Below are 25572 nucleotides of genomic sequence, written 5' to 3'. Positions count from 1 at the left end.
TCAGAAAGGCATTAGGTAGCTAAAAGCAGGTATCCATTTTGATGAGACCTCTGAAACGGGTAAAATAAGACAGGAGGAAGGGGAAAAAAAGAGTTTTCCGCTTGAGAAATAGAAAACTATACGAAGCAGGACATATTATAATTTCCCAAAGGAACACTTCTGATAAAGCATAGCAGCTTGGAACATTAAATAGAGAAAGATTTATGACCGGAGAAAACACAATGAGGACATGCCCTGTTTCTCCAAAAATAAGACCCAACCGGAAAATAAACCCTACCATGATTTTTCAGGATGCTCGTAATATAAGCCCTACCCCCAAAATAAGCCCCAGTTAAGATTGTCAGCCAGATGGATGCATTTAGTACCGCATTTTCCCAAAAATAAGACCTAACCAGAAAATAAGCCCTAATGAGCCTTTTGGAGCAAAAATTAATATAAGACCCTTATTTTTGGGGAAACAGGGTAGTTGGTGTTTTGCTTTGCAGAATTTAAATCTACTTGTCTACCAAAATTGATTATTTTTTAAGTTACATAATTAAAAAAAAAGCAAGAGTCATTTGGTATATTGAATGCCAATTTATGTCCTTTTGATCTCTGTAGCTTTGGAGAGGAAGACAAAAGTGAAAGCATCTCAAAGCTCAGGTTCTGCCTGTGCTCGGCATTCATTATGGATGTGAACAAAAGAAAAGAATACAAATTACCAATAAGAGATGTCTGCTAATGAAGAGAATGGTGAAATTTCATTTGCATTTAAGAGAAAAGATTTGTATGACCTAGAGCTGCTTTCTTCTCACATAAGTTTTTTTAAAAAATCTAAATAATGTATGTGTCTAAGTACCTGAACCCCAGTTATCCTCTGATTGGGACAATTTCTTGGGATGAATAGTAAATATAAGTATGTTTAAGTAATTAGTGTTATCACAAAAAAAAGGAGTGTAACAGTGCAATCTTAGACATGTTTTACTCAGAGGTCCTCCTGCATTTAATGAAACTATGTATTTAAAATTGTTCTCTTCACTTTCTTACAAGCATTGCCTACACAGTATATAACAATATTATTTTACTCATTACAAGTATCGTGGATCCCAAGCCCAGCCACTCTTTTCCTGCTATTTATATGAAAATAAAGCTACATCATGTCTGAAATGCCTGGTTTTTTTAAAGTAGAGATATAGAACGTGACATCAGACTAAGGCAGTGTAACCAAAAGGAGGACTCACAGTTGGTCCATAAACAGCTGGATGAGCTTGATTTTCTCAGAGTTTCACATCTGAAATGACAGACGTGCATAGTGTGAACTGAAGGTTGGCACAGACTATTAGCACCCACAATGTTGCCGGAAAGCTGTGTACCATTTTATCTTGAAAAGTGCCCATGGGGATTTTAAATCAAGAATTTGTTCTTCTTTTTGTTTCTTTAAAGATAAGCCTATTTTAATGCAATACTGTTTGGGGATTGGGAAGAGAGAGAGGGGGGGGGGGGAAAGGGAGAAAGAATGATACCAAAAGCACCAGCCAGTCACTCAGTTTCTGCTATAAAACTGCAGCTCTGCTTCTCTTTCTTGAATTTAGAGAGGGACAAATGTCTATGGAGATTCTCAGTCATCCAGGTCACGGTTGTCTCAAAAGTGCTTTCTTTCAAATGAAAACTGGACTTTCTTGTCCAGTTGCCTTTTGAAAGAAAGCACCTTAGAAAGGGGCATTTTTGGACTAACTATGGCATTACTGCTTTACTCTAGACAATTGCCTTCAGCCCAAGCAAATTCAAGGCTCCAAATTTGGCAAAGGACAAATTTTAGGAAGAAATCCGCAGCAGGTCCAAATGCACAAATCTCATTTTTTCTATGTTTGAACAACCTAATATCATAAAAGGAAGCTATACTTAACAAAGTTATCAACAGTTTCATAAAAACAAACCAGTAAATAAATACTGTAAATGCTTTTTAATGCATTTTCAAATATCTTACCAATATCCAGCAACAAAATACTTGAACTACGGAAAGTGAAGCATCATGTTTTGGTCTTAAACCAGTGAAAGAAAAGTATCACAGAAATGCTAGTTTGCTGGACTGCAGAATCTGAAAAGTGAGACAATACTCCACAGCTATTCAACTTTGAGGCACCCAATGTGGCATGAATGGGAAGACAGAACAGCAGAGTTATATCTTATGCTACTTTTAAATAATGCAGAGTTTAATGAAGCTTCAGTTCATTTAGGACAGGGATCTATTGTACTATATATATATATATATAAAAGAGGAAATAGATACATTGTGTGTCTGTGAAACTGTGAGGAAAATAATAGGTTTGATTAATGGTGGTTCTTTTAAAGTGAAGTTTAGGAATACATTCAACTAAGTTCAGGATGTATTTAATTATGAATAAAAGTGCTAAATGTATATACGTGAAAAATGAATTAATGTGATGTAAGTTAAGGTGAATGCATATAAAAGTAGAAAACCATAGGTTGTTAGCTGGAAGTTGTTAACACTCCAATAAAAAGTGACAAGGGAAAAATAGGGATAAATTCTAGGAAAAAATGTGCAAGTCTGCATGAATGCGATTCAGTGGAAAATTTATTTTGTTGGGTGATGTGAATAATGGATGAAAATTAGATGAGAAAGTAAAATGAATGGGCCATTCAGAGATGTACATAGTAATAAGAATGGATATTCTTTGGTGAACTCCACATTCAGGTTCTGAATGTGAGACATATAGTGGAGGGAATGGAAGGGAAGGAGACCTGAGTTGAGCTGTGTTAAACTGAGTTGAGCTGAGGAACTAGAAGAGAATGTTTGAATGTTTTATTTATTTATTTATTATTTTATTTTATTTTATTTTATTTTATTTTATTTTATTTTATTTTATTATTTTATTTTATTTTATTTTATTTTATTTTATTTTATTTATTTTATTTTATTTTATTTTATTTTATTTTATTTTATTATTTTATTATTTTATTTTATTTTATTTTATTATTTTATTTTATTTTATTTTATTTTATTTTATTATTTTATTATTTTATTTTATTATTTTATTTTATTTTATTTTATTTATTATTTTATTTGTTTAGACTTATATGCCGCCCTTTCTCCGAGAGGACTCAGGGCAGCTCACAACAATAAAACAGAAAAATAAAACAAAAACTCCAGGTTAAAAGTTACACATAAAATCCCTAAAATCAATTTAAATCCATTTTAAAACCCCCATCAGTCCAGGCCGGCCAGGCGAAATAGCCACGTTTTTAGTTCGCGGCGGAAAGAGTGAAGGTCGGGGGCCATCCGGAGCTCCAGGGGGAGCCGATTCCAGAGGGTAGGTGTGCCCACAGAGAAGGCCCGCTGCCTAGGGATCGCCAGCTGATCACTACCTGAAAAATTTTTGTTCCATTAAAAAAAATACTTTTTTTATGGAAAAAAGTATTAGGAGACAGATTAATTTAGCAACGAAATGAATGGAAAGTGAATAAAAGAAAATAAAGTTAAAAGAATCATGTTACAGAGTCTACAGAAGTGTCTGGATTTATATTCATAGAAAGTATGAAAAAAATGCAAGGTGTAAGAATGAGGAATGAAAATTCTGTAGATGAGAAAAATACATAGAAGAGTTATTGCTAAGATGATGAGAGACGTTGTACAATGTGTAGTGTCATTGTTGCAAGAAAACAGTAAAAGAAAGCAAAGCTAAACTTGCGAAGAATTTTATAGGAATAATTGTCTTGGACATGGGAAAAGAGGACTAAACAAGGAGCTTCTTCTAGAATAAATTCAACTATAAATAAAAGTGATAAGAATATGATGGATATCAAAGGGAAATTTAAGGGAAATTCTAGATTTCAAATTTTCACCTCCAAAAATGTGCAAGAGGAAAAGCTTTTTTAAAATCAGACAATGAATCTTGATAGCCATTGTGGCATAAATTATTTTTTATCTTTGCATTTGTTAAGTACAAGATGAAATATTTTGCTCATATATTTCTTATAATAGATTTTTGTATAATAGAAAATCTAATGTTGTTTCTGTTATTAGTATAGTTTACCCAAAATTCAGATCTACCATCACTACCTTTGAAATATCTACTCATCTGTGTAATTTATGAAAACAGTGTTTCATTAAATTTCATCTTTGTGATAGCCCGTTAATACACACTGGCTATTCACTCTAAAGCTTACCTCAGATACCCATTCAACAGTATCCAAGGCTTAAAGTCAAGGTATATTACACATACTACATCTCCATAGCCCACTATGCCAGTTTTGTATCAAAAGAGGAAATTAGGCTAGACTGGTGTAATTTGCTTTTGGCTAATTCAAGCTACTTGTCATATTCCCTATTCTCTACTGGTCATTTATAAGTGGCCTGTAGCTCAGTAGCAGGATATGCTAGGGACACAATGGGATTATAAGGACTTTAATGATGAACTCCTCAACAGATTTATCATCTGTCAGGAAACAAACACATTTGATTGCCTTGTGCCACCTTGATTACTATTAACCCAGCTGTGAATTTTCACATGCCAAGTAGAAATATATATATCATAGAGCAGAAGTGGCAAGAATTCCCCATGACTATGTCCAACCAACAAAAAGAAGAGCTCTGATCTAGGCTTCTTAAATTTCCAAACTGAAACCAAACTGACTTCTGTCAATTAAAAATTGCAGAAAATCCTGCTTTCAGCTTTAAAGCATAAAGATGCATCCACAAGATTAAAAAAAGACTTTGTGGAATAGGGAAGTAATGAAATGGAAATACTTCATTAAATACGGAAAAAAGAATGCACTTCAATTCAGAATTACATTCATTGCTCAAGCACAGCTATTTTCTTCTCCTTCCAAAAATATTCTATACTGTTCTATGACTGCAATGCAAGAAAAACTAGTAAGTATCAGTACTGTCCATAATAATTGAGACTGTAAGAAAATTAGAATACTGGATGTCACATTTTAAATGGCAATGTTAAAAGGAGAGAATCAGTTTGGTATAGAGAGTAAGGCCTCAGGCTAGAAACTAGGAAATTGTGAGTTCTAGTCCCACTTTAGGAAAAAAGTCAGATGGGTGATCTTGGGCCAGTCATTTACTCTTAACCTTAGGAAGGAGGCAATAGCAAACCACTTCTAGAACTAGCACTAATCCAAGCATTTACCAGGAATCAAAAGTTGACTCAAAAGTGTGCACATACATGCACAATCACACACACACACACACACACACACACACACACACACACAGCTAGAAATTTTGCAGGAAATATTTTTCCCCACAAAAACTACTCTCCACTGGGATGTTTTCTTTTTAATAATCCTGGCAAATTTATTTCTTTTATTTTACTTTATTTCTCATCTTTCGCCTAGGACTTAGCCAGAGTAGCTTTATGCTCTTATTTTTTCCCCTTCCCCCATTGTTTGTCATTTATTTTTCCATGTTGCAGGGCAGGGAACGGGTTAAACAGTTCCTGGTCCCAATTCTTTTCTACATAGCGATTTCTTTCATCTTAAATAAAGGTTTGACATATGAAAAAGTAACCTGTAGTTTTGTCCACAAATCAAAAAGTGTTCATACTGAATCCCATGATAGTTGCCACATTATTTCTCCAACCAGCTGATCTTTCCTGTACATTTCCCAGAACTGGGACATTCATATATCTGAGGCCAGGCCATGAAGATGTGTTACAATGGGCGCTGCTTTATGATTTTAATTTCTAAATCTTGTAGGATTTAATTAACCCATTTTATTTTTAAAAGAAAACAAGTTAAAATAATATAAATGAATAACCTATGAATGTCTACTCGGAATGAAGTTTTGACTGTTGAGAAAGTTACATGTACATATTAAATCTTTGCTTACACTGACAATTTTAAGCTGGAGCAACATAGGCCAGAATCTATGAGAATGTGGATAAAGCATGGGTGGTAGGAGCTCAAATATTTCCAAAATATACAATTAAAGCAAAGACTCAATTGGACAAATGGTGATACGAATAGTGTGTGTATGTATGCATGTTTATGTGTATGTCCATATGTAAAGAAATACAAAACATCCACATACTAATAAAACAGACACGCTTATTTATATATACAGAAATATAGTGTGTGTTGTGTATGCAGAATGCATGATTAAACAATATTTTAAAATTGAATGTAATGTCATATAAATCAGACTGCATATTTTCAAAAAAAGATTCCGGTTTAGCAAATAGCACTGATATAATAATACTGTCTACGTGCGCCTCAAATTTTATGCATTCAAGATCATACTAACTGTGACAAATTTTGCTGCTCCATGCATACAAATAAATAAATATTTCAATAAGAAAAGATTAAAAAAAAAACACCTACAGCATAGAAAGTTAATAACCATACAAAATATTGCTACCAGACATGGTTTTTTTTTTTCAGGAAGAGGGAATGTGCATCTCTTATAATATATTCTTACCTGAAATTCATCAAAACACAAGAGACAGGCTTCCTCACTTATTTCATCAGCTATAGGAGCAATTGGATCATATGATTTAGCCATTAATCCAGCTTTTCGTTTTGGTAGACTCTGTTTAAGGCAATGTATTCCTGAAGTGAACATTTTACAAGATGTAAACATGTTGGAAATAGACTCAAAACAAAGATTATATTTACATGTTAATAGAAGTAACTTTTGTCGCAGTAATTCTGTGCTAATTCCGTTCTTTCAATTTTTAGAAAAACAATGACAACTACAAAGCATTCTCCCCTCCAGTGAGCATCCTTGATTCATGCAGCATCCCATGGCTTTTTGCTTCTTTGCAATATATACAGAATATCATAAAGGGGGTCAAGATATTATCCAACAACGTATATTTTTCAATTTGGTTTCCTTCTCTCTATAACTATGGTATATATTAAAAGCACAATGTCTATGTTAAGATTGATGTATACTATTGAGAAACAAATGTAAGTTCACGGACTAGAGCAAATATAAAGAAATGAGAACAAGGAAATAAAGGAGAAACAGAGAAAGCTTACAAAAGACTAGGAAGCTTTAAAGACTTAATGTTAATATAATGGAAAATAGAAGATCTTTGTATATTAAAATAGCTAACTAAATCTTCACCTCTAGTTTCTAAATAAATGAACAACATATACATTGTACCATCTATTTCATTTACTATACCATGTATCTCACAAAAAAACCTGTATATTTGCAAAGAGGAAGTTTACTGGAAAGTTCATTATAGAAAACATTTATTTTCCTGGCACTGAGAAGGACAAGTTCAAGTTCTGGTACATGCTAACTTTCCCCTTGTTTAGGTTCACAAATGCTGACACAATATAGGCAGGATGTAAATATTCTTTGATATCACAAGAATTCAGCCAATAGTCAGAACACTGAGAGTTCGTGTGTGTGTGTGTGTGTGTGTGTGTGTGTGTGTGTGTGTGTGTGTACATATAGCAGTTGATGGAAATCAGTCACTCTCTTTCAGTTACCTTTTCCTATCCTGTTCCACCTTCAACTTGACATGACATCTTTTTGCTATTCAACTTTTAAATCAGGGCCTTATGACAACTGAAAGACCAATATTATAACACAAGTTCATTCTTCGCTTGCTGCTGACTATTGTAAAAGCGTTAGGTATTTTCACAATATTGTTCAATCTCTCTATATAATTGTCACAAGACCACCTATCACCACTTTTCAGCAGATGCTCTGAATTTTTAATCATGCAAATAAGTACCAATGAATTAAAATAATTAAATTATTGACTGTCCACAGGTACTTACTCACTCAAGGAAAAAGAAGCCTACTAACTCAAATCCTTCAATGTTTTCCCTAAATTAATTCCTATGGGTGTTGCGAGACAGCTCTATTCTAACTGAAAAATCAGGTTGAAAATTTCCCCATACAGTCTACGTTAATTCCTTTCTTTTCGGCTTTCAACTGACAGTCTTCCAGCGGGCACCAGACAAAGAATTAAGAAGAAACAGGATGACAGATAACACAGAAGATACCTGTAACATACTGTATTCTACTAGAAAGATTTAAACTTACTTTTATGCACATCAAGCATGAAGCCATGGAAATGGACTCTCTTTTTTCTTTCTACTTGTAGATGAGAATAAAATATGTCCATCACCATTGTCTTTCCTGTGCCTTCAAATAAAAACACACATACCCAACAGGTTGTTAATTTAAAACACTATGTACTGATTACAGTAATGACTGTTCATTAGCATTGAGCTAATGAAATCATAATCGTGATCTGAACAGTACAAAATCATTATCTTTAAAGCAAGACTTCAACTAACATGGGCAGGATCATTTGTATTATATGAATCTATATCAAAATCAACAAATGCAATTATTGTTTCTATCCGAAATACACTGAACATTATTCACTAAAAAATAAATGAGAATACCTCTCTTCTTTTTTTAAAAAATAGATTAGTCATAAATACATCTTTCGGTCAGACCAAGTATGCAACTCAACTAACATCCCCCTTCCACATAACAAGGGCATCAAAACAAGTGCCCTCCCTGCCATATGCAATCAAGGCTCTCACAGGGTCCAGGGATCTCATATCACAAAGCACACCGTGTTGATCCATTTCATTACCTGACATTGCTCTGAGCCTTGATTTGCTCTGTAATGTCAAAGCAAACTAAATACAGGTCATTAGTAGCTCTGCCCGGGGTGCTTTGTTCTATTTAATCTTACTGCTGTCATTGGAAAAGAAAGTTAGCTTATTAGCTAGCTATAAATCTGGGAAAGTGTGCAAATATGCTAAAACAAAATTGGCCATCTTTCAGTTAAAATCTTTCAACTTACCAACATCACCATAGATATAAAGGCCTTTTGGAGGTTTACGTCTTGTGAAAAGCTGCAAATTAAGAAAATAATTATATTTTATTCTCCTTGGATAAAAGCAAAATAGGAAAACAACATGATATATTCATTGCAAAGTCACTATAGCTTCCAAACTCAATTCAACTCCTGCATTAAAAGAACAAAGCCTGCTCTGCTGCTTAGAAGCTCAAATATTATTTTGGTTGATTCAAGCACACAATAAGGGAAATTGGAAAGGACAAAAACTCTAAATATTCTTTTTAATATCTTTTCAAGCCCAGTAGGTTGAGCATTTTGAATAATTCTATAGTGAAAATTATATAGAAACTACATGTAAACAGACCATCTTTTCAGTGGTTTATTTATTACATATATATATACTATCATATTTTGCAGCTCTTGAAGGTTCACAACAATTATAAAATATCACAATGAAAATATCCACAGAAAATGCAATTAAAAATAGGTTAAATTAAAATTAAAATAACATAGCCCTCACAATTCACCCAAAGTCTCCACAGTAACTCTGTTTCAAGTAGCTTCTGGAAGCTTATTATTATTAACGGAACCAATCTTACTTGCATGGGAATACCATTCCAGAGGAACAGGTTCTCATGTAGGAACAGTATCTCCACACCACAACCTCCTGCCCACTTCTCAGAAATAGAGCACTACTAACAGTTTATCTTGAGAAAGACACCTTAGATGGGTTGAATCCAATTGGAGGAGACACTCCTGAAGGTATTATGCCATGTATCATTTTATAGGTTAAAGCCAGCTTTTGAACTGCATCCAGAAGTCTACTGGCAGCCAGTGCAAGGCCCACAATACCAGAGTTGCACAAACACACTATTCAATACTTACGACACACAGGTCTGTATATCTTGCACAGTTTCAGTTTCTGAGTGGTCTTCAAACCCATGAGGAATGCATTGCAGTATATGCATCATGATGAGGGAATGATTCTCTGTGGCAATGCTCCAGGTCACAACAGCCAGAGTGGGCAAAAGTCTTCTGGGTAAAACCTCTACTTGCTTTTACAGAAAACAAGAACTCCACTCCCCAAAGTAACAGATTTGTTCTCTCAAGAATAGTGCCACCTCTTTCAAGAAAGACCACTGAAACTGATAGAAGGCGATGGACAAAAAGCAACTTCAGGTTCTAGGGTTCAATTTTAGCCTATTTTCTCTCATCCACTCTGATAGCCCTTAGACAAAACCTTCCTCGTAAAGTATAATTAAATATAATCAGCAAACTGAATGTACCTCATCCCAAATCTACATGATCCCTCCCAATATGTAAATATTAAAGGGGGGGGGTAGCACCTACCAAGCCCATCTCTCATCTTCTCCTCCCAACAAATACAGCCACATTCTGAAGAAGCAAAACCACTGTAAAACAGTAGCTACAATTCTTGCAGATGCTCCAGAAAGATACCATCACTGATGGTATCATAGACTACTGTGAAGTCTGAAAGGACCAGGCGGCACTGTCCCTATCTAAATTTCAGCAAAGGTTATTGCCTCTCTTTATCACCAGTCCATACTTATGTTCAGTCACATTCATTTTTATTCTTCCTCCATCAATGCTGTAGGAATTGCTTATAATGCCTTATCTCCTGGAACTCCTCAGAAAACCGAGGAGCAACCCAGCATCAGTTTACAGAAAGAAATTGCTTGAGGGGCAATTTCTTTTAGAGTCCAGTCTCCTCCTAATGCTAAACAGGTAATTGCTCGATCACTGGGAAACTTCCCCAAGAGTCCCCTGGAAACTCTCGGGATCCATCACTCATCTTCAGTTCTGAAGAGGTCTTAGGTGGCAGTTAATTTCATTTGGAAGCATTTAAGACACACAACTTGGTAAATGTACTGCCCTCCATATTCAGATAACCTATAACTGTACCACAACAAGTAAACTAGAGACAGATAACAGATAACCCCACCACTGCCCCAAAACTAGAAAAAGAAAAGGTCCACATAATAACCAGCTCTGTCCATGTGTTGAGCCAATGGTTACTTGGAATGAGCCCATGAGGCAATGAACTTCATAGCTATACCCATCTCTGCCACAAGTCACTGGAAATTGGCCTGCATATATAAATTCAATAAATTTATTTTTTTTTTCTGTTCACAACAATGTCCCACAGGTGCTTCTCAAAAGGCAACTGGACTTTCCCGGTTTCCTCCTTCATTTCTCATCCAAGAAGCTTCCTCAGTTCAGAGTATAAGAGAAAGAAACATGATGCTGGACAGCTGGGATTCATCTCCATTTCATCAGGACAAAAAAACTCTTGGGAATCTCAGATAAGAGAGAATCTCCTATTTCTCTTCCACCTGCTCAGTACGCAAGCAGACCCTTTTGCTTGCTGATAAAAACAGAAGAATTTGTTGGCAAAAAAGGAATGGGCAGGAAGTGCACATGGTTGTAGACTCTGCTTGGAAAGGTCTCATTGTCCTGTGAATATATTATAATATTTTGCAATTCTCTTCTTTCTTTTGGTCCAGTTACTGCTTCATTCATTCTTCATTGTTCTCCTTTTCTCTTTTCATCTCTTTCTCTGGAAAATTACTTTTTCTTCTTCCTCCTCATCCCCATCTTAGTTCTCTCCTTTTTTCTTTTCTGCTACACATGTGACAAGTTGTGAAAGCAATTTCTACGTTTAAGAATGGTTTGTATATGCAGAATAGGATCATGAATTTTATAATGAAATACCTTACATTAAAGGAAATTAAGTTTAATAAGTTATTATTATTTTAGTCTAGTCGTCTGCTTTTGTGGGGGGAGGGAGAAATGTTGAGGGTATGAACACACATTCATCTATGCTACTTTTCAACTAAATATAAAAATAGAAGCAATAGAATGTCCACAATCAGCAAAGAATCCTGAGCTAAACGGAGGCTGAATATTTCATTCAGGAAGAAATCTGAAACATATTTCAAATCAACAAGAAATTATTTTGAGGGGAAAAAAAGATAAAGGTTTTAGTGTGGCCTTCACAGTCCCCATCTGAATAGCACTGAAAATCTATGGGAAATCTCAAGGACAAAATGTACATCCATGCATATTTCTGAATTAGCAGAGTTTGTAAAGAAGAATGGGAAAAATGCCAAAAGCTAGAACAGAAACATTCTCAGAGAATAGCTGTTTATTTCTGCTAAAGGAGGTGTTACAAAGTTCTGATTGAAAAACTATCCTAACTTTTTATGTGCTACATTCATTGTTTTCTTAATCTAAACCGGTAAATAATTCCATACAAATAATACGTATCCATTCAAATTTCCAGAAAGATGTCAAGTTTAACTTTGTACCATGGAGAGGGTATACCAGTTTTTGTTCACCTAAGAATTCACTGAAATATACAATTTAGTCAGGGATGCCTAATATATTCAAAAAGGATTCATTCTAGTTGTAAATTAAGATGCACAACACAAGATATTTAGGATGCTTGGAGTTCTCCAGACTCTTGGATATGATCCTAAGAAACCCCTGAAAAAGTGCTATCAACCCATAATGTTTATGGAACAGAAATAGAAAAATATTTAAAACTTAAGGGAGCAATTAGTGCAAATATACAGATAGTCCTCAACTTATTACAATTGAGCCCAATGTTTCTGTCGCTAAGTAAGACAGTTGTTAAGTGAATTTTGTCCCACGTTATGACCTTTCTTGCCACAGTTGTTAAGTGAATCACTGCAGTTGTTAAGTTAGTAACATGGTTCTTAAGTGAATCTGGCTTCCCCATTGACGTTGCTAGTCAGAAGGTCCCAAAAGGGGATCACATGACCCTGGGAAACTGCAACCATCATAAATATGAGTCAGTTGCCAAGTGTCTGAATTTTGATCACGTGACCATAGGGATGCTGCAACGGTCATGTGGAAAATGGTCATAACTCACTTTTTTCAGTGCCATTGTAACTTTGAACAGTCACTAAATGAACTCTTGTTAAGTTGAGGACTATATTACTTATGTAAATAAGAAATTTAAGTTTTATTAAATTTAGCTTAAGTTGAAACCTTGCACTGGACCATTATCATCTCTTCCACCATGTCCAGCATGCCAGAGTTACGGTAAAAGAAAGACTTCAACCAGAAACAGCTTATGTATTAATGCTAAAAGGAGCCTTGATAGTACAGTGGTTTAGTGCACCCTGTCATTAACACAGCTGCCTGCAATTTCTGCTGGTTCGAATCTCTCCAAGGCTCAAGGTTGACTCAGCCTTCCATCCTTTCTAAGGTAGGTGAAATGAGGATCCAGTTTGTGGGGGCAATAAGCTGACTTTGTATAAAATATACAAAAGAATGAAGGCTATTGCTTAACGCATTGTAAGCCGCCCTGAGTCTCCGGAGAAGGGCGGCATATAAATCAAATTAAAATTTAAAAAAAAAAAAAATTAAAATTAGTTGCCAGAAGGATGCTGGTTAAAAGTATGAGCTGAATCTCTTACCCATGGATAAAATTGGAAGGGAGATTTCTACAGAAAAGTTCGTTGAGGAAGCGAAGCTTTCCAAAACTGACTTGGGAGCAGAGGGAAGGAGACAATAAATCTCCCCTCAAAATAAACACTTTTGCCTTTTAAATAATATATACAAATTTGCATATTCCACTAGATCAAGTATTCTTAAAATACTCAAAAATGTTAGCAGTATGATACTTACAAAATTGTCAGGGGCAAGAAAGCAGATACAGATGTGAAATGTTCAAGTTAACTACAGGTAGTCCTTGACTTACAACAGTTCAGTTAGTGACCATTCAAAGTTACAACGGCACTGAAAAACAGAATTTAGGATCGTTTTTTAGAGTTACGACCTTTGTAGCAGCCCCATGGTCACAAGCTCAAACTTCAAGCTTGGCAACTGATTCATACTTATGACCGTTGCTGTGTCCCAAGGTCATGGGATCACCTTTTGCGACCTTCTGACCAGCAAAGTCAATGGGGAAACCAAATTCGCTTAACAACCAGGTTATTAACTTATAACTAAAGTGATTCACTTAACAACTGAGGTAAGAAAGGCCGTAAAATGGGGGCAAAACTCACTTAACAAATGTATCACTTAACAACAGAAATTTTGCGCTCGATTACAACCCTAAATTGAGGACTACCTGTATTGTATCTTAGCTATAATAGAAGAATTTTTCCAGATTGCTCGCCCTCCGTCACATGAAATTGGGGGGGGGGCCGCGGGGGGGGCACATTCCTAGGTCTCCTGCAGCTATGCAATGACCCAGGGCTAATTCCCCATTTGATCCCTCCCGCTTGCCTGCTGCATATTTCCCAACAAAAATAAATTAATGATATACTTTTTCTAAAGTTTATGTCTTCAAAAATAATTCCTACTGTATCTGCAGTGATATTTTTAAATCATGTTTTTCTAAAAATTAAAACATCAACATATTCTCCATTATATCACATTCTGAAATGAAGAGGTCTGGGTTTTTTTACATAAGGGCCTAGAGGTTCAAACTGCAAGCTATCCAAGAACTGCAATTTATCCAGCAACAAATATGAATAAGCTCGCAGATGAGGGAACACTGCTGATTACTGTTTGGCAATGTTAAATAAACCATTTATCTAATAGGCCCCTCTTCACCATCTTTGTCTGCTGTTTTCTACCCAATTCGTCTCATCGATTTTGTCTGATATTCTTACTTCTTCCCTCATGTTCATTTCTTTCACATTATCCTGTAGGTTAATTTTTTAATTTTTTCAATGGATATTAGTTTTGAAGAGGTTTCTGATATTTTCCTCTGTCTAGTCTAGAACTAGGGGACAAAACTTGCAGAGTTTTCACCAGAGTCGGGAAAAGAAATGTTAAAAGCAACTAGAATAAGTACAGCATAGCACAAAAATCTGAACTATTTTCTTCAGATTACAGTATGACTCTGCCACCTTCTGGCAAAGAACTCTTTGTAGGTTCAGGATACTACCTTCCACTCTACACATATTAAAAATGGAACAATCCAAAATCTTCTACAGAATGTGTGCATTCTTGGAGACACAACAATGAACAGTGTTACTCAGGTAATAATAACACACAACTTAAGTATATTTCAAGTTTAGAACACTGGAAACTGAGTTTTATTCTACCAAACATTGGTATATTATTATTAGTAACTTGTTCCAAGTCTGTTTTATTTAGGAACTGAATATACCGTAGGTTGCAGATCATTTGGAATCGGAGTATTTCCCATGAAAATATCTCAATCAATAATATTTGCTAAATTTAATTGCATCGGGGAGAATAAAAATATCAATCTTATTTTACCTTGAATGCCATCAAATAATCATTACTATTTCTGATACCCAGCCTTGTTGTTTTGTCTTATCTTCTCAGTCGCAGCCTCTTAGGCATGAAATGGGATAATTAAATAACATTGTTTTACAGAGCCGTTGCAATCAAATTCAGAAAAATCATGTGAACCAGATACAAAAACGGCTGTAAAAATGCTTAATGGAAGAATTTTACCTTTGAGAATATGTGTTTTGGACTGAGGTTGTAGCCTTTAAGACTTTCGTGTAGCTTCTGCAGGCACCGCATGACTTTCGTTTGCTGTTCATCATTCCTCAGCTGCTCCACTTTGGTAAGGAATTCATAATGTTCTAAAGGTCCATTGCAAAGCAATAAGGCTTTCGAATTAGCATCTGCTAGTCCACCGCTGGCAGCTTTCTCTGTTACCTGAACTGTATACGCTGTATGACATGAGAGAAACATTTATTTACTGTTTAAAAAAAAAAAACACTAAAAGAGTCAGTCTTATTCTTATATAATAAGTTAGTGGGCTGAAATGAGAAACTCTGATCAAATCCCTTGGACCACAAAGCTCACTGATTTATTTTCATCCCACCTTTTTATTTTTATAAATAACTCAAGGGGGCAAACATACTTAATACACTTTCCTTCTCTCATTTTCTCCACAACAACAATCCTGTGAGTGGGCTGGATTGAGTGAGACTAACTGGCCTAAAGTCACCCAGCTGGCCTTCCTGTCTAAGGCAGGACTTAGAATTCAGTCTCCTGGTTTTTTGGCCAAGACCTTAATCACTACATCAAACTGGCTCTCTTAAAGTCATCAGCTTGTCATTATGTTTTCCAGTGTTTTTCAACCTTGGCCTCTTGAGTGGACTTCAATTCCCAGAACTCCCCAGCCAGAATTCTGGAAGTTGAAGTCCACCCATCTTCAAGCAGCTAAGACTGAGAAACACTAACTTAGTCCAATTCAGTCCCCATTAACAAATAGCTTGTGAGCCTTCTGCACCATTCAGAAGAACATGAGACGTAAATAACAACCTTTACTATAAATTTTGCTACTGTTCCAAGACTATTTTCCACATATAACTTAAACACACAACAAAACACCCATCAGCTTCAATAAGGGCAGTGTATAATAATACACAGTATTAGCATGGCCAGAAATTTCTGTACAGATTTCTGATGTGTTTTTCATGAACATCACAAGCATGCAAAGCAAAAAGGGTTTTCAACATTTAACATTACTAAATACATATTCAGTGCACTACATTCAGCTACATTCATCAGCCTCACTTTGACATGTACAACTACAGATTGATATATACAATATATGCTGTCCTTCATTGGGCCATTGAGATGGATATTTTCTATGACACCACAAGATAGGGATTAACATCTAAATATCAATATTCTATATATCATCAGAAAACAAGAGTTGTTACTTTTTCATGTAAAAGTAAAGGTTTTCCCTGTCCAGTTGTGTCTGACTCTAGGGGGCACTGCTCATCTCTGTTTCCTAGCCAAGGGAGCCAGCACGGTCTGAAGACATGGGCCACATGACTATATGCCAAGGCACATGGAATGCTTTTACCTTCCCACTGAAGTGGTACCTATTTATATACTCACATTTGCATGCTTTTATTTATTTATTTATTTATTTTTCATATTTGTATACCACCCTACTCCCGAAGGACTCAGGGTGGTGAACAGCCATAATAAATACAAGTACATATAGAAGTTAAAAACTATTAAGAAACAGATTAAGTAATTTAGGCTCAAAGATTTTGAACTAATAGATGAGCAGGAGCTGGGAAAAAGTAACAGGAGCTTACCCCATCATGTGGCACTTGGATCTTGAACGCTGGCTCTCAGCTTTCCAGCTGATAAGCTCAGCATCTTTAATTGCTCAGCCATCGCACCCCCACTTTTTTACATATATAACTAATAACTTTATTAAAGTTTTTGAGTTGTTATTTTTGAAGACCTCCCTTACTATTACCATCTTTTCTAATGCTAAATAATTCATAAGATTATAATGAATAAGATTATCTTGATTTTGAACTAATGTTCCTTCCTATAAATTAATCTAAACCTCAAAAACACAGTTATCTCTCAATAATTCAAGGCTTTTAAAATATTCTACATATTCTCTTCTCACCATTAAACTAAACCGGCTTCTTTTGCCTAGGATTTTCTTATTAAACTCAGCTACAAATTGTTCACATCTACTTGACAGTGTGTTCTAACACAATGGGATTTACCTTTAAGAAGACATAGTAAGAGTAACTACTAGAAGTAGACATCAAAGCAATATAGCTGTAATTTCCAGGGTTTATACTTTTTATGCTTCATCTTTAAATAATATAGAGTTCATCCAAAGATTTATAATTTCACATAACTTATGCTATTTATACATCACAATTTTAGACTACCTTTGCAGATATGAACTCTACAAGACAGCTTATAAATTAGATAAAAATACAATCTTAATTATCAAAAATTTGAAAGATAATGTGTATACATATAATCCTGGTTGAAAATAGTAAAAGCCAGAAGCCACAGAAGTTCCCTAAAAGCAGGGTGGATTTGATTTAAATCGAGTTGATTTAAATCACAATTTAAATCATGATTTAAATCACTAGTAAAAAGGCTTGATTTAAATCAACTCGATTTAAATCATAATTTTTAAAGAGCAACTGTCATCTCTGCTACTCCTTTGACCTACTGTTGTCTCACCGATAGTCCCAGTGTTGCAGAATATACAGCCTCATGCTACATAACTAAGCTCCATTTCATGCTGAATAAACTAAATTATTTATGTATCTTAAATAGAAAACTATCTTACAATAGATTTTTACCCAAAAAGTTTATTAAAATAAATTCGATAAAAATAAAAAAAATCCAATTTAAATAAAAAAAATCCGATTTAAATCAAAAAAATCTGATTTTTTTGATTTTTTTAAAAAAATCATTGATTTTTATCCACCCTGCCTAAAAGTATATCTTAGAATCAGGCTAACGAAATAAATGTTTTAAGATTTTCCTATAACCTTCTGATGATTATTTGCCCCAACCATTATTGAGTTAATGCAAAAAATACCTTCTTCTCATGCCCATTTGTCTGATAGTTCTTACTGCTGGCAATCTAGTAAAACCTCTCTTGTTTTTTATCAAGTAACAGATATAGTAACTTGACACACAAAAAAAATCACTCTTTTGATTGGCACTACATCTCTTTTGTTGGTTCCTCCAAGTTCTTAAGGAGAAAGTTGTCATTAGACAATTCAGAAGTTTCCTCAAATGACCATTCTTGGCAGGTATCTTCAAACAGATGGGGCAATTAAATACTATTATTTGTACTTCACACCTCTTCAATTTCTTTTTTGAAAAGCATCATCCACATCTTCTCCATGATGGGAGATCTATACTACTAGTCTATTTCTTTTATATTTCTGCGTAAATGTCATTTTTAACATATACTGTGACTCTGCTTCTCTTTTTATTGCTTGCAGTTTCTTTTACATTTTTTATTAAATTGTACCCTTGAATATTTCAATCACAATAATCTTTCCAAATGATTTTTATACCTGTTAAGTCTTGTTTATCTTACTATATCAAGACTCCAGAGTTATTTTCCATGTTTGGAGTGTTGGTATGTACATAATAAACTCATGAAGTTTATAAGCTAATACTCTTACTGATTTCTAATTAAGAGGGTTAATTAGTCAATTGGCTGAATTATTTTTGTTCTGTCATTGTCTTCTATAGACAGGAAGGACCCTGTCTATACAGGACCTCCAAAGTTCTTCAGATTCTTTTCTAGATCTTCCAAATCTATGATGCAGCTATTCCTTGAAGGTCCCGTTCCCACCAACAACAACAACAACAACAACTAACAGTGAGAATTACCAGGAAAAGATAACTGCTAGTGGTCTTTCTAGGCTTTGGCATCTGTTCCTCAACATCCATCCTTCTGGCAATAAAGCTGCCAAGCTAAGAGCCATTGGTTCCTATACTAGAGAAAATTGTCCTCTTAAAAATCAGATGCATTGCAGGTCCAGAAAGAGAATGGCCCAAATATTCATTGAATTAGAAAGGAAGGAGAGAAAAGCCTAGAATTTCAACTGAAAAGTATAGATTAAATATTGTATGAGGACTTTGATTTCAGTGTTTATGTCATGTATGCATGCAAGTTCACTCATCCACAGTAAAGAGACTAATCTTGCTAAACCGTGCACCTCCTCATCAATAAATCAATTTCTGGATAAGGAGTTAAAGATCTAGAGAGCTGAGATTATCTCTGTGTACAGCATGACCTTAGTTGCTTCTTCTATACTATACTCTTCAAAACTCCACCTTCTTGCCTTATTTTCAATTGGGAGTCTTGATCCTGCCTGCTTCTCCTGCTAGAGATTGAAATAGTTGTTCTTCCGGTGATTAAGTATCACTATCTGAATATCATACTTCTGATGGTCTTTCTCATCCACTGGTTGATTCTGCTCCTTACAGAGAGTTGCTTCCTCTACCACTATTTCTGCTATTTATGTCCCCAAAAAGCTTCACTACTATATGCTAAAGTGTAGCAATTTTTAATTCTAGTTCCTTCTTTTAAGCAGTACTATACCTTTTATTTCTTACATATGTACATCAAGTATTTTTTTTCCAAACTTTTAGAACTGTCCCTACCCTGGTAAGCAACTAATGAGAACAAAGGAGAGGGGAAAGAAATTGGTAGAAAATGAGAGAATAACAGAGAGATAGGTACATGCTGAATAAATCAGATTATGGATTAGAATGACACTACCTTTGACTCTTGCTCTTCTCAGAATAAAAATGCATCTTATAATAATTGCCACTGAGGTATTAAGTTTGGTTGGCTGGAAAATTCTGGGAGTTGAAGTCCTCACATCTTAAACCTGCCAAGGTTGAAAAACACTGTACTAGATACAGACTAATTCTGCAAGCCAAGTTCCTATATTCTTAAGAATGCATATTCTGAATCAACTAACACTGACACAGATTCTGACATACGCATCCTAATCTACTTTTTATAAATTCCACATAATTTAACAGGCATTCCTTATTTTAAAACTTAGAATCTTATGAACAAACAGATCATGCAGGATGGAATTCAGCCTGTCCAAATCTTAGCTATGGTAGGAAAGAAAATGAATCTGTTATCTAAAAGGTTTCCCTATGTGAAAAGTTAAATACCGTGTTTCCCTGAAAATAAGACAGGGTCTTATTTTCTTTTGACACCCCCCCAATAAGGGTTTGGCCTTATTATCGGGGGGTCTTATTATTTTGGGGGTGCAGGAGGCAACGAGCGTGGGACTGGATTCCCGTCACTGCTGTCGCCTCCCCTCTATTCTTTGCGCCGGCCAAGGGGCCCAAAACGTCCCATCCCACCCCAATGGCAACAGCTGCTTCCCTTCCCCACTGTCTCTTTATTGAGAGGGGTGGCAGGTGGGATGGGAGAGAAGAGAGACGCATGGAGCGAGATGTGGCTCCCCTTGCTGTCTCTGCTCCCCCCCTCGCTGGGCATGACAGGGCTGTAAAGTTCAATCAAACTTCTCGAACTCATGAGAAGGTTTTCTTTTACAGTGTGTTTCCCTGGACACAACAGCAAGGAAAGTGATGGAGCCTGAAAGGTAAGACCTGTGTCTCGCTTCTTGCCTGCTCTACCTGCAATCCCCAAATTGCATCCCTAAAGGGGGCGAGCAAGGGGCAGGAGCCCTGCCATGCCTGGCGAGGGGGGGGGAAAGAAGAGACGGCAAGAGGAGCCACGTCTCGGTCCACGCGTCTTCTCCCCCACCCCACCTGCCACCCGTTCTGATAAAGATATAGCGGGGAAGGGAAGCATCCAGGCTGCTGTTGCCATTGAGGTAGGGTGGGACGTGTTGAACCGCTCAGCCGGCGCGAAGAACAGGGAGGGGAGAGCATGTCCCCCCACTTCCCCCCGCCTCAACTCATTTTGGTTGCGCAGCAAGCAACCAGAGGAAATGGTGGGACCGGCTGCGCATGCGTGTAAGTAGTTGGTGGGGGGCTTATTTTGCAGGGGTGGCTTATATTATTGCATGTGTTGAAAAGCCCTATTGGGATTATTATCCGGACATGTCTTATTTTGGGGGAAACAGGGTATACTTCTGGCAATTTGTAAATATTCTTGTAAATTAACCAATAGAAAACCACACATCCAAGTCAGTTAAAGTGCATCAGTTTCCTACAGCAGTATCTACTAGCAAGACCAGTGTTAACTACAAGACAAAAACATGCATGCAGATATCAAAAGTGCTGTTTTCACTCCATAACAACAATATGTGCATTGTAACTGAATTATAGCACGTAGTACTTATTGCTATGCTTGCAAATTTATAACTTCCCAGACGTTTTTAGCATGCATCCTGTGCAAGAAAACATGCTTGAATATATGTATTTATTACTTGTGCACATAGTCTGACAACTGTTAACCTGGACAGTTCACCAAAATAGCTGCAAAGTACATCAATATTTTGTGGAAAAAATGTTAATTGATAAGAGTATTTTCCTGTACATCATTTTTATGATACTAAAGTACAGGCTGCAGAATCCATCAGTGTAACACTTTTTGGCATTGGGAGCTTCCCATTTGCCAGTAAAAGGATTTACTGATGAGTCTTAAGTGGAGAGGGTTTTTTTTTTTCTGCATCTCAATCAATTCTGGGCCGTACAGAATACACAGTCTCTTACTCAGCCTTATTGGAGATAAGCCAGCAGTTCCTGATGTTGAACAACCTTCTCTTTTGCCATTAAGACAAGAGCTCCACTACTATAAAGGTAATGACTATTTTTTTAAAAAATCCACAAAGAGATCTGCATGCTCTGACATCGATGCTCAGTCCATACCCAGAAGTATTTTTTAATCTACTTGATCACAAAACCAACAGTATACAACACATTAAAACATAATACAGTTTGCTTGATCCCCCTTGGTTTATGTGTTAAACTTTGATTCACTGATGTTAACATAACTAAATTTGTACAGGCAGCATCTGGAAGGGCTTGGAAAGACCATCCTGAAGTAGGGGGCAAAAGGATTTTGTGGGGGCAAAAGGATTTGTGCAGTTGTACAACATCCTATTGGCAAGCTGTATATAGAGACACTTCTCAGAGAATAATCAGTGCACACTAATAAATGTTAAGCGCGTGTACCCATTTAAATCAGCTCTCCATTGCAAAATGAGGAATAAAATTGAAGACCATCCCTAAAGGAGCATAAAATCCTTAGGCCAGAGGTCTCCAACTTTGGAGACTTGTGGATTTCAACTCCCAGAATTCCCAAGCGGGCACAATTGCCAAGCTGGCTGGGGAATTCTGAGAGTTGAAGTCCAACAAGTCTTCAAAGCGGCAGAACTTCCCCTGCTTTAGGCCGTAGTGTTTTTAAACGGGAGAGAGCTAGCAGAACGGCCGGCTTTTATCCTTAACTTTTCAGCATTGGCGGACATTTCAGAACCTTAAAACCTCTTCGGAACACGGCGTGACTCTTCCCGAAAGGCGGATGCCGGGCGATTCAAGTGCAGGAAAGAAAGCCGAGCCGCGTTAACTCCCCTTTAATAACTGGGGATCTTGACCAGTCACGACCAGGGCTTGAAACTGGTTTGACAGCTGACCTTCCAGCTGAGCCTTAATCCTCCTTACAGATCGCGGGCTAACTTCGTACGTCCTAGACTTGGTGACCCAAACGCCACTAACCTTTCCGCGGGGCCCAGCAAGTTAGGACGAGAGCGGCGGGTCGAATGGCAGCGTTTATCAGGCGGCGCCCAGTAACCAAGGGCGACACGGGAGCCGCCATCTTGACGTGCTTCCTTTCCTCCTCCCCCCTCCCCTCCCCTTTTGGAAGATAACTTTATTGGCAGCAGATGCAGCCGCTCCGCCACAGCCTCCTTTCTCAGCCAGCCTGATTCCATTCACCTTCACTTTAAACCAGGGGCTCGTCCTTTGCACGGACTACGAGCTCCAGGAGGCAGCACGTGACTCCGGCTCAAAGAGACTGCAGGCAGCCGGATGCAAAAGGCATGCTGGGAAGTGGTGTATTTGCTCCTTGCCTTCAACCCGGCCGGCTTGATTCTGTGATTTTTGCCGGCTGTCTTGTGTAGGTTTGGTACGAACAAGAACGGCGTTGTTTGAATTCAGTGCATTCATATGATTTATGATCATATATCCGTCTGAGTCCGTAAGAGAGCATAGGGATTGGAGGGCTTACAGTTCTTAACACGTGTATAACTTGGCATGCATTGAATATTACCTGCAGATGTACTATGGTACTAATGAGTAATTCCAATATTTTATATGCGATTTACTCTGATAGGGGGGAAAAAACAATATTTCTCTTGTGGAACTTCAATATCTAAACATATCCTGCATGTTTCTTCAGACTCTTTTAAGTCTTGTCAGTAAGACTGGTATTGGAAGAAATGGCCATCTGGGTTCAGTTCCAACTGGGAGGAAAGACACTGGAAACATGGAAGCTGTTTGGAAAGATGGTTTAATGGTGGGCAAGACCACATGGGGTTTTTGGGTCCTAGGCAAAATGAGCACATGGGTAAGAGAGAGAGATTTATATCCTCTCTTGGGCCCTGCCTTAGGCTTCCTGTTTTTGTGTAAGGGCAGCAGGGGTGGGTTCTAAATTTTTTTACTACCGGTTCTGTGGGCGTAGCTTATTTTGTGCTTGCAGAGCTGTACTGGTCTACCCATTTATTTTTGCAGACACCACTCTACTCATTTGTTTTCTTTTAACACTGATCAGCTGTAGGGCGGCCCTTTGAAGCCCCACAGCAAGAGTTTAAACAGTTTTTTTCCCTCTAGCCATCAGCTGAAACTCAGGAAGCAGCAATAGATTGGGGGTGGGGCCAAATAAAAGGTAAGAATAATGCCGGGGGGTGGGGGGAGTCCAGAACCGGTTCGGTGACATCATATCGTCACCGCTACCGGCTCGGTCAAACCGGGCCGAACTGGGAGGAACCCACCACTGAAGGGCAGGTATCCTGTTTGGTTATCAGACTCCCATGGGGCCAATCGGGTAACTGTAGGTTGTCTTGAGTGCTAGGCTTGGTTGAATCTTGCTGGGTGATGATGTAATGAAGAGGGTTTGGGGCAACTCCTATTATGGCTGAGGGCTAATTCTACCTTTGTTGGATCTTGGGTGAGGGTATTTGCTTATATATAGACCTAGCCATCTCTTTATCTCTTAAGTGCTGACATCTGCTGTGGGCTATTGAGGAGGGTGGGAGCTATTAAGAGTGAGTCTGCTTCCTGCCTAAAAAACAACAACATGTTTCTCCATTTCTCATCCAGGGAAATATAATATTCTGCCTTTTTAGTATTTCCTAGAATATTTCATTCTTCTGGGAGAGGGGTTGGTGCTAACTTTCTACACTGGTACATGGTGATTGCATTTAACATTATGCATGCAAGGACCAATTTATGACTTTGTCATATTGAAGTAACCAGCTAGTGTGTATAAACCTATGAATGTCGTGCAAAACAAGCCTTATATGTGAAATGTACGGTGAGTCTATATTTTTAAGGCCCTTCAGACATCCTTTTGTCAACTGGCCTGGGGATCCCATGATAGAGTGGAGCAGTGAGATTGTTACATGACGGTTAATTGGAATGCACTCTGTATGGATTTTTTTCCTTGTCATTTTTAAAATCTTTTTAATGTATTTTGGCTGTGTTCTAATTGGTTTTTATATATTTGGATTGTTTTATATGGCACTCAGAGTCACTATGTGAGATGGACAGCAATTATCATCATTTAGCCATTGTCTATCCGCTACAAGATGAAGGCCTCTTCCGCATGTTTCCTGAGCTTTCTTTTGCCAATTGGACCTGCAATACTTGCTGATGTCGTCGATCCATCTTGTTTTAGGTCTTTTTTGTGGATGCTTTTTAATCAAGTGGGATCTATTCTATGACTGGCTTGGTCAACCTGCCATCAGTTCTTCTTGTGCTTTGTGACCAGTCCATTTCCATTTCAATTCTTTTATTCTCTTGATGATATCCTATATTTTCATTTGTTTGATAATCAGCAATATGTACTAAATACAATAATTAAATAACCACACTAAGGTAAAATGCATGACTCTGTGTATATGTGTGTGTGTGTAATTAGTTGTATTTTTATTGTTTTTATTCTAATTATTAGCTACCCAGAGTCACATATATATACAATACATATATACCATGTTTCCCCGAAAATAAGACCCTGTCTTATATTTTTTAGAACCCCAAAATAAATGCTTGGCCTTATTTTCGGGGAGGTCTTATTATTTTGGGGCACATGGAGCAAGACGGGGCTCCTCTTGCCGTCTTAACTGATTTCCAGCTCTGTCTCCCTAACCCTAACCAGAGGAAATGGTGGGGACCGGCTGCGTATGCGTTTAAATATTTTTGGGGAGGGCTTATTTTCAGGGGGCAGCTTATTTTAGCGCATGTGCTCAAAAGCGCAATTGGGCTTATTATCAGGGGATGT

The 25572-nt window shown here is 37.0% G+C and overlaps 1 protein-coding gene and 1 long non-coding RNA gene across 2 annotated transcripts in view; one reads left to right on the top strand and one right to left on the bottom strand.

The window, feature by feature from the left end:
* The window catches only part of AFG1L (AFG1 like ATPase), a 71819-nt gene extending 48715 nt beyond the window's left edge, over positions 1 to 23104 (bottom strand). The window contains exons 1-5 of the mRNA XM_034409121.3: positions 22791 to 23104; positions 15276 to 15499; positions 8793 to 8844; positions 8015 to 8116; positions 6428 to 6558 (exon numbers count right to left, since the gene is read on the bottom strand). Coding sequence (XP_034265012.1) covers positions 6428 to 6558; positions 8015 to 8116; positions 8793 to 8844; positions 15276 to 15499; positions 22791 to 22890 — 609 coding nt within the window. The 5' untranslated portion in view covers positions 22891 to 23104. The remainder of the gene's footprint in view (positions 1 to 6427; positions 6559 to 8014; positions 8117 to 8792; positions 8845 to 15275; positions 15500 to 22790) is intronic.
* On the top strand, positions 22448 to 25175 carry LOC117660831 (uncharacterized). The gene is made up of 2 exons (XR_004589813.3): positions 22448 to 23190; positions 24821 to 25175. It is a non-coding gene; the product is annotated as an uncharacterized LOC117660831 (long non-coding RNA).
* The last annotated feature ends 397 nt before the right edge of the window (positions 25176 to 25572 follow it).

The sequence above is a fragment of the Pantherophis guttatus genome, chromosome 1 (assembly GCF_059756535.1).
Source record: "Pantherophis guttatus breed Tessera chromosome 1, ASM5975653v1, whole genome shotgun sequence".
Lineage (NCBI taxonomy): Eukaryota > Metazoa > Chordata > Lepidosauria > Squamata > Colubridae > Pantherophis > Pantherophis guttatus.
Note: the sequence above shows the minus strand (reverse complement) of the source record. Positions and strands in the feature narration are given on the sequence as shown.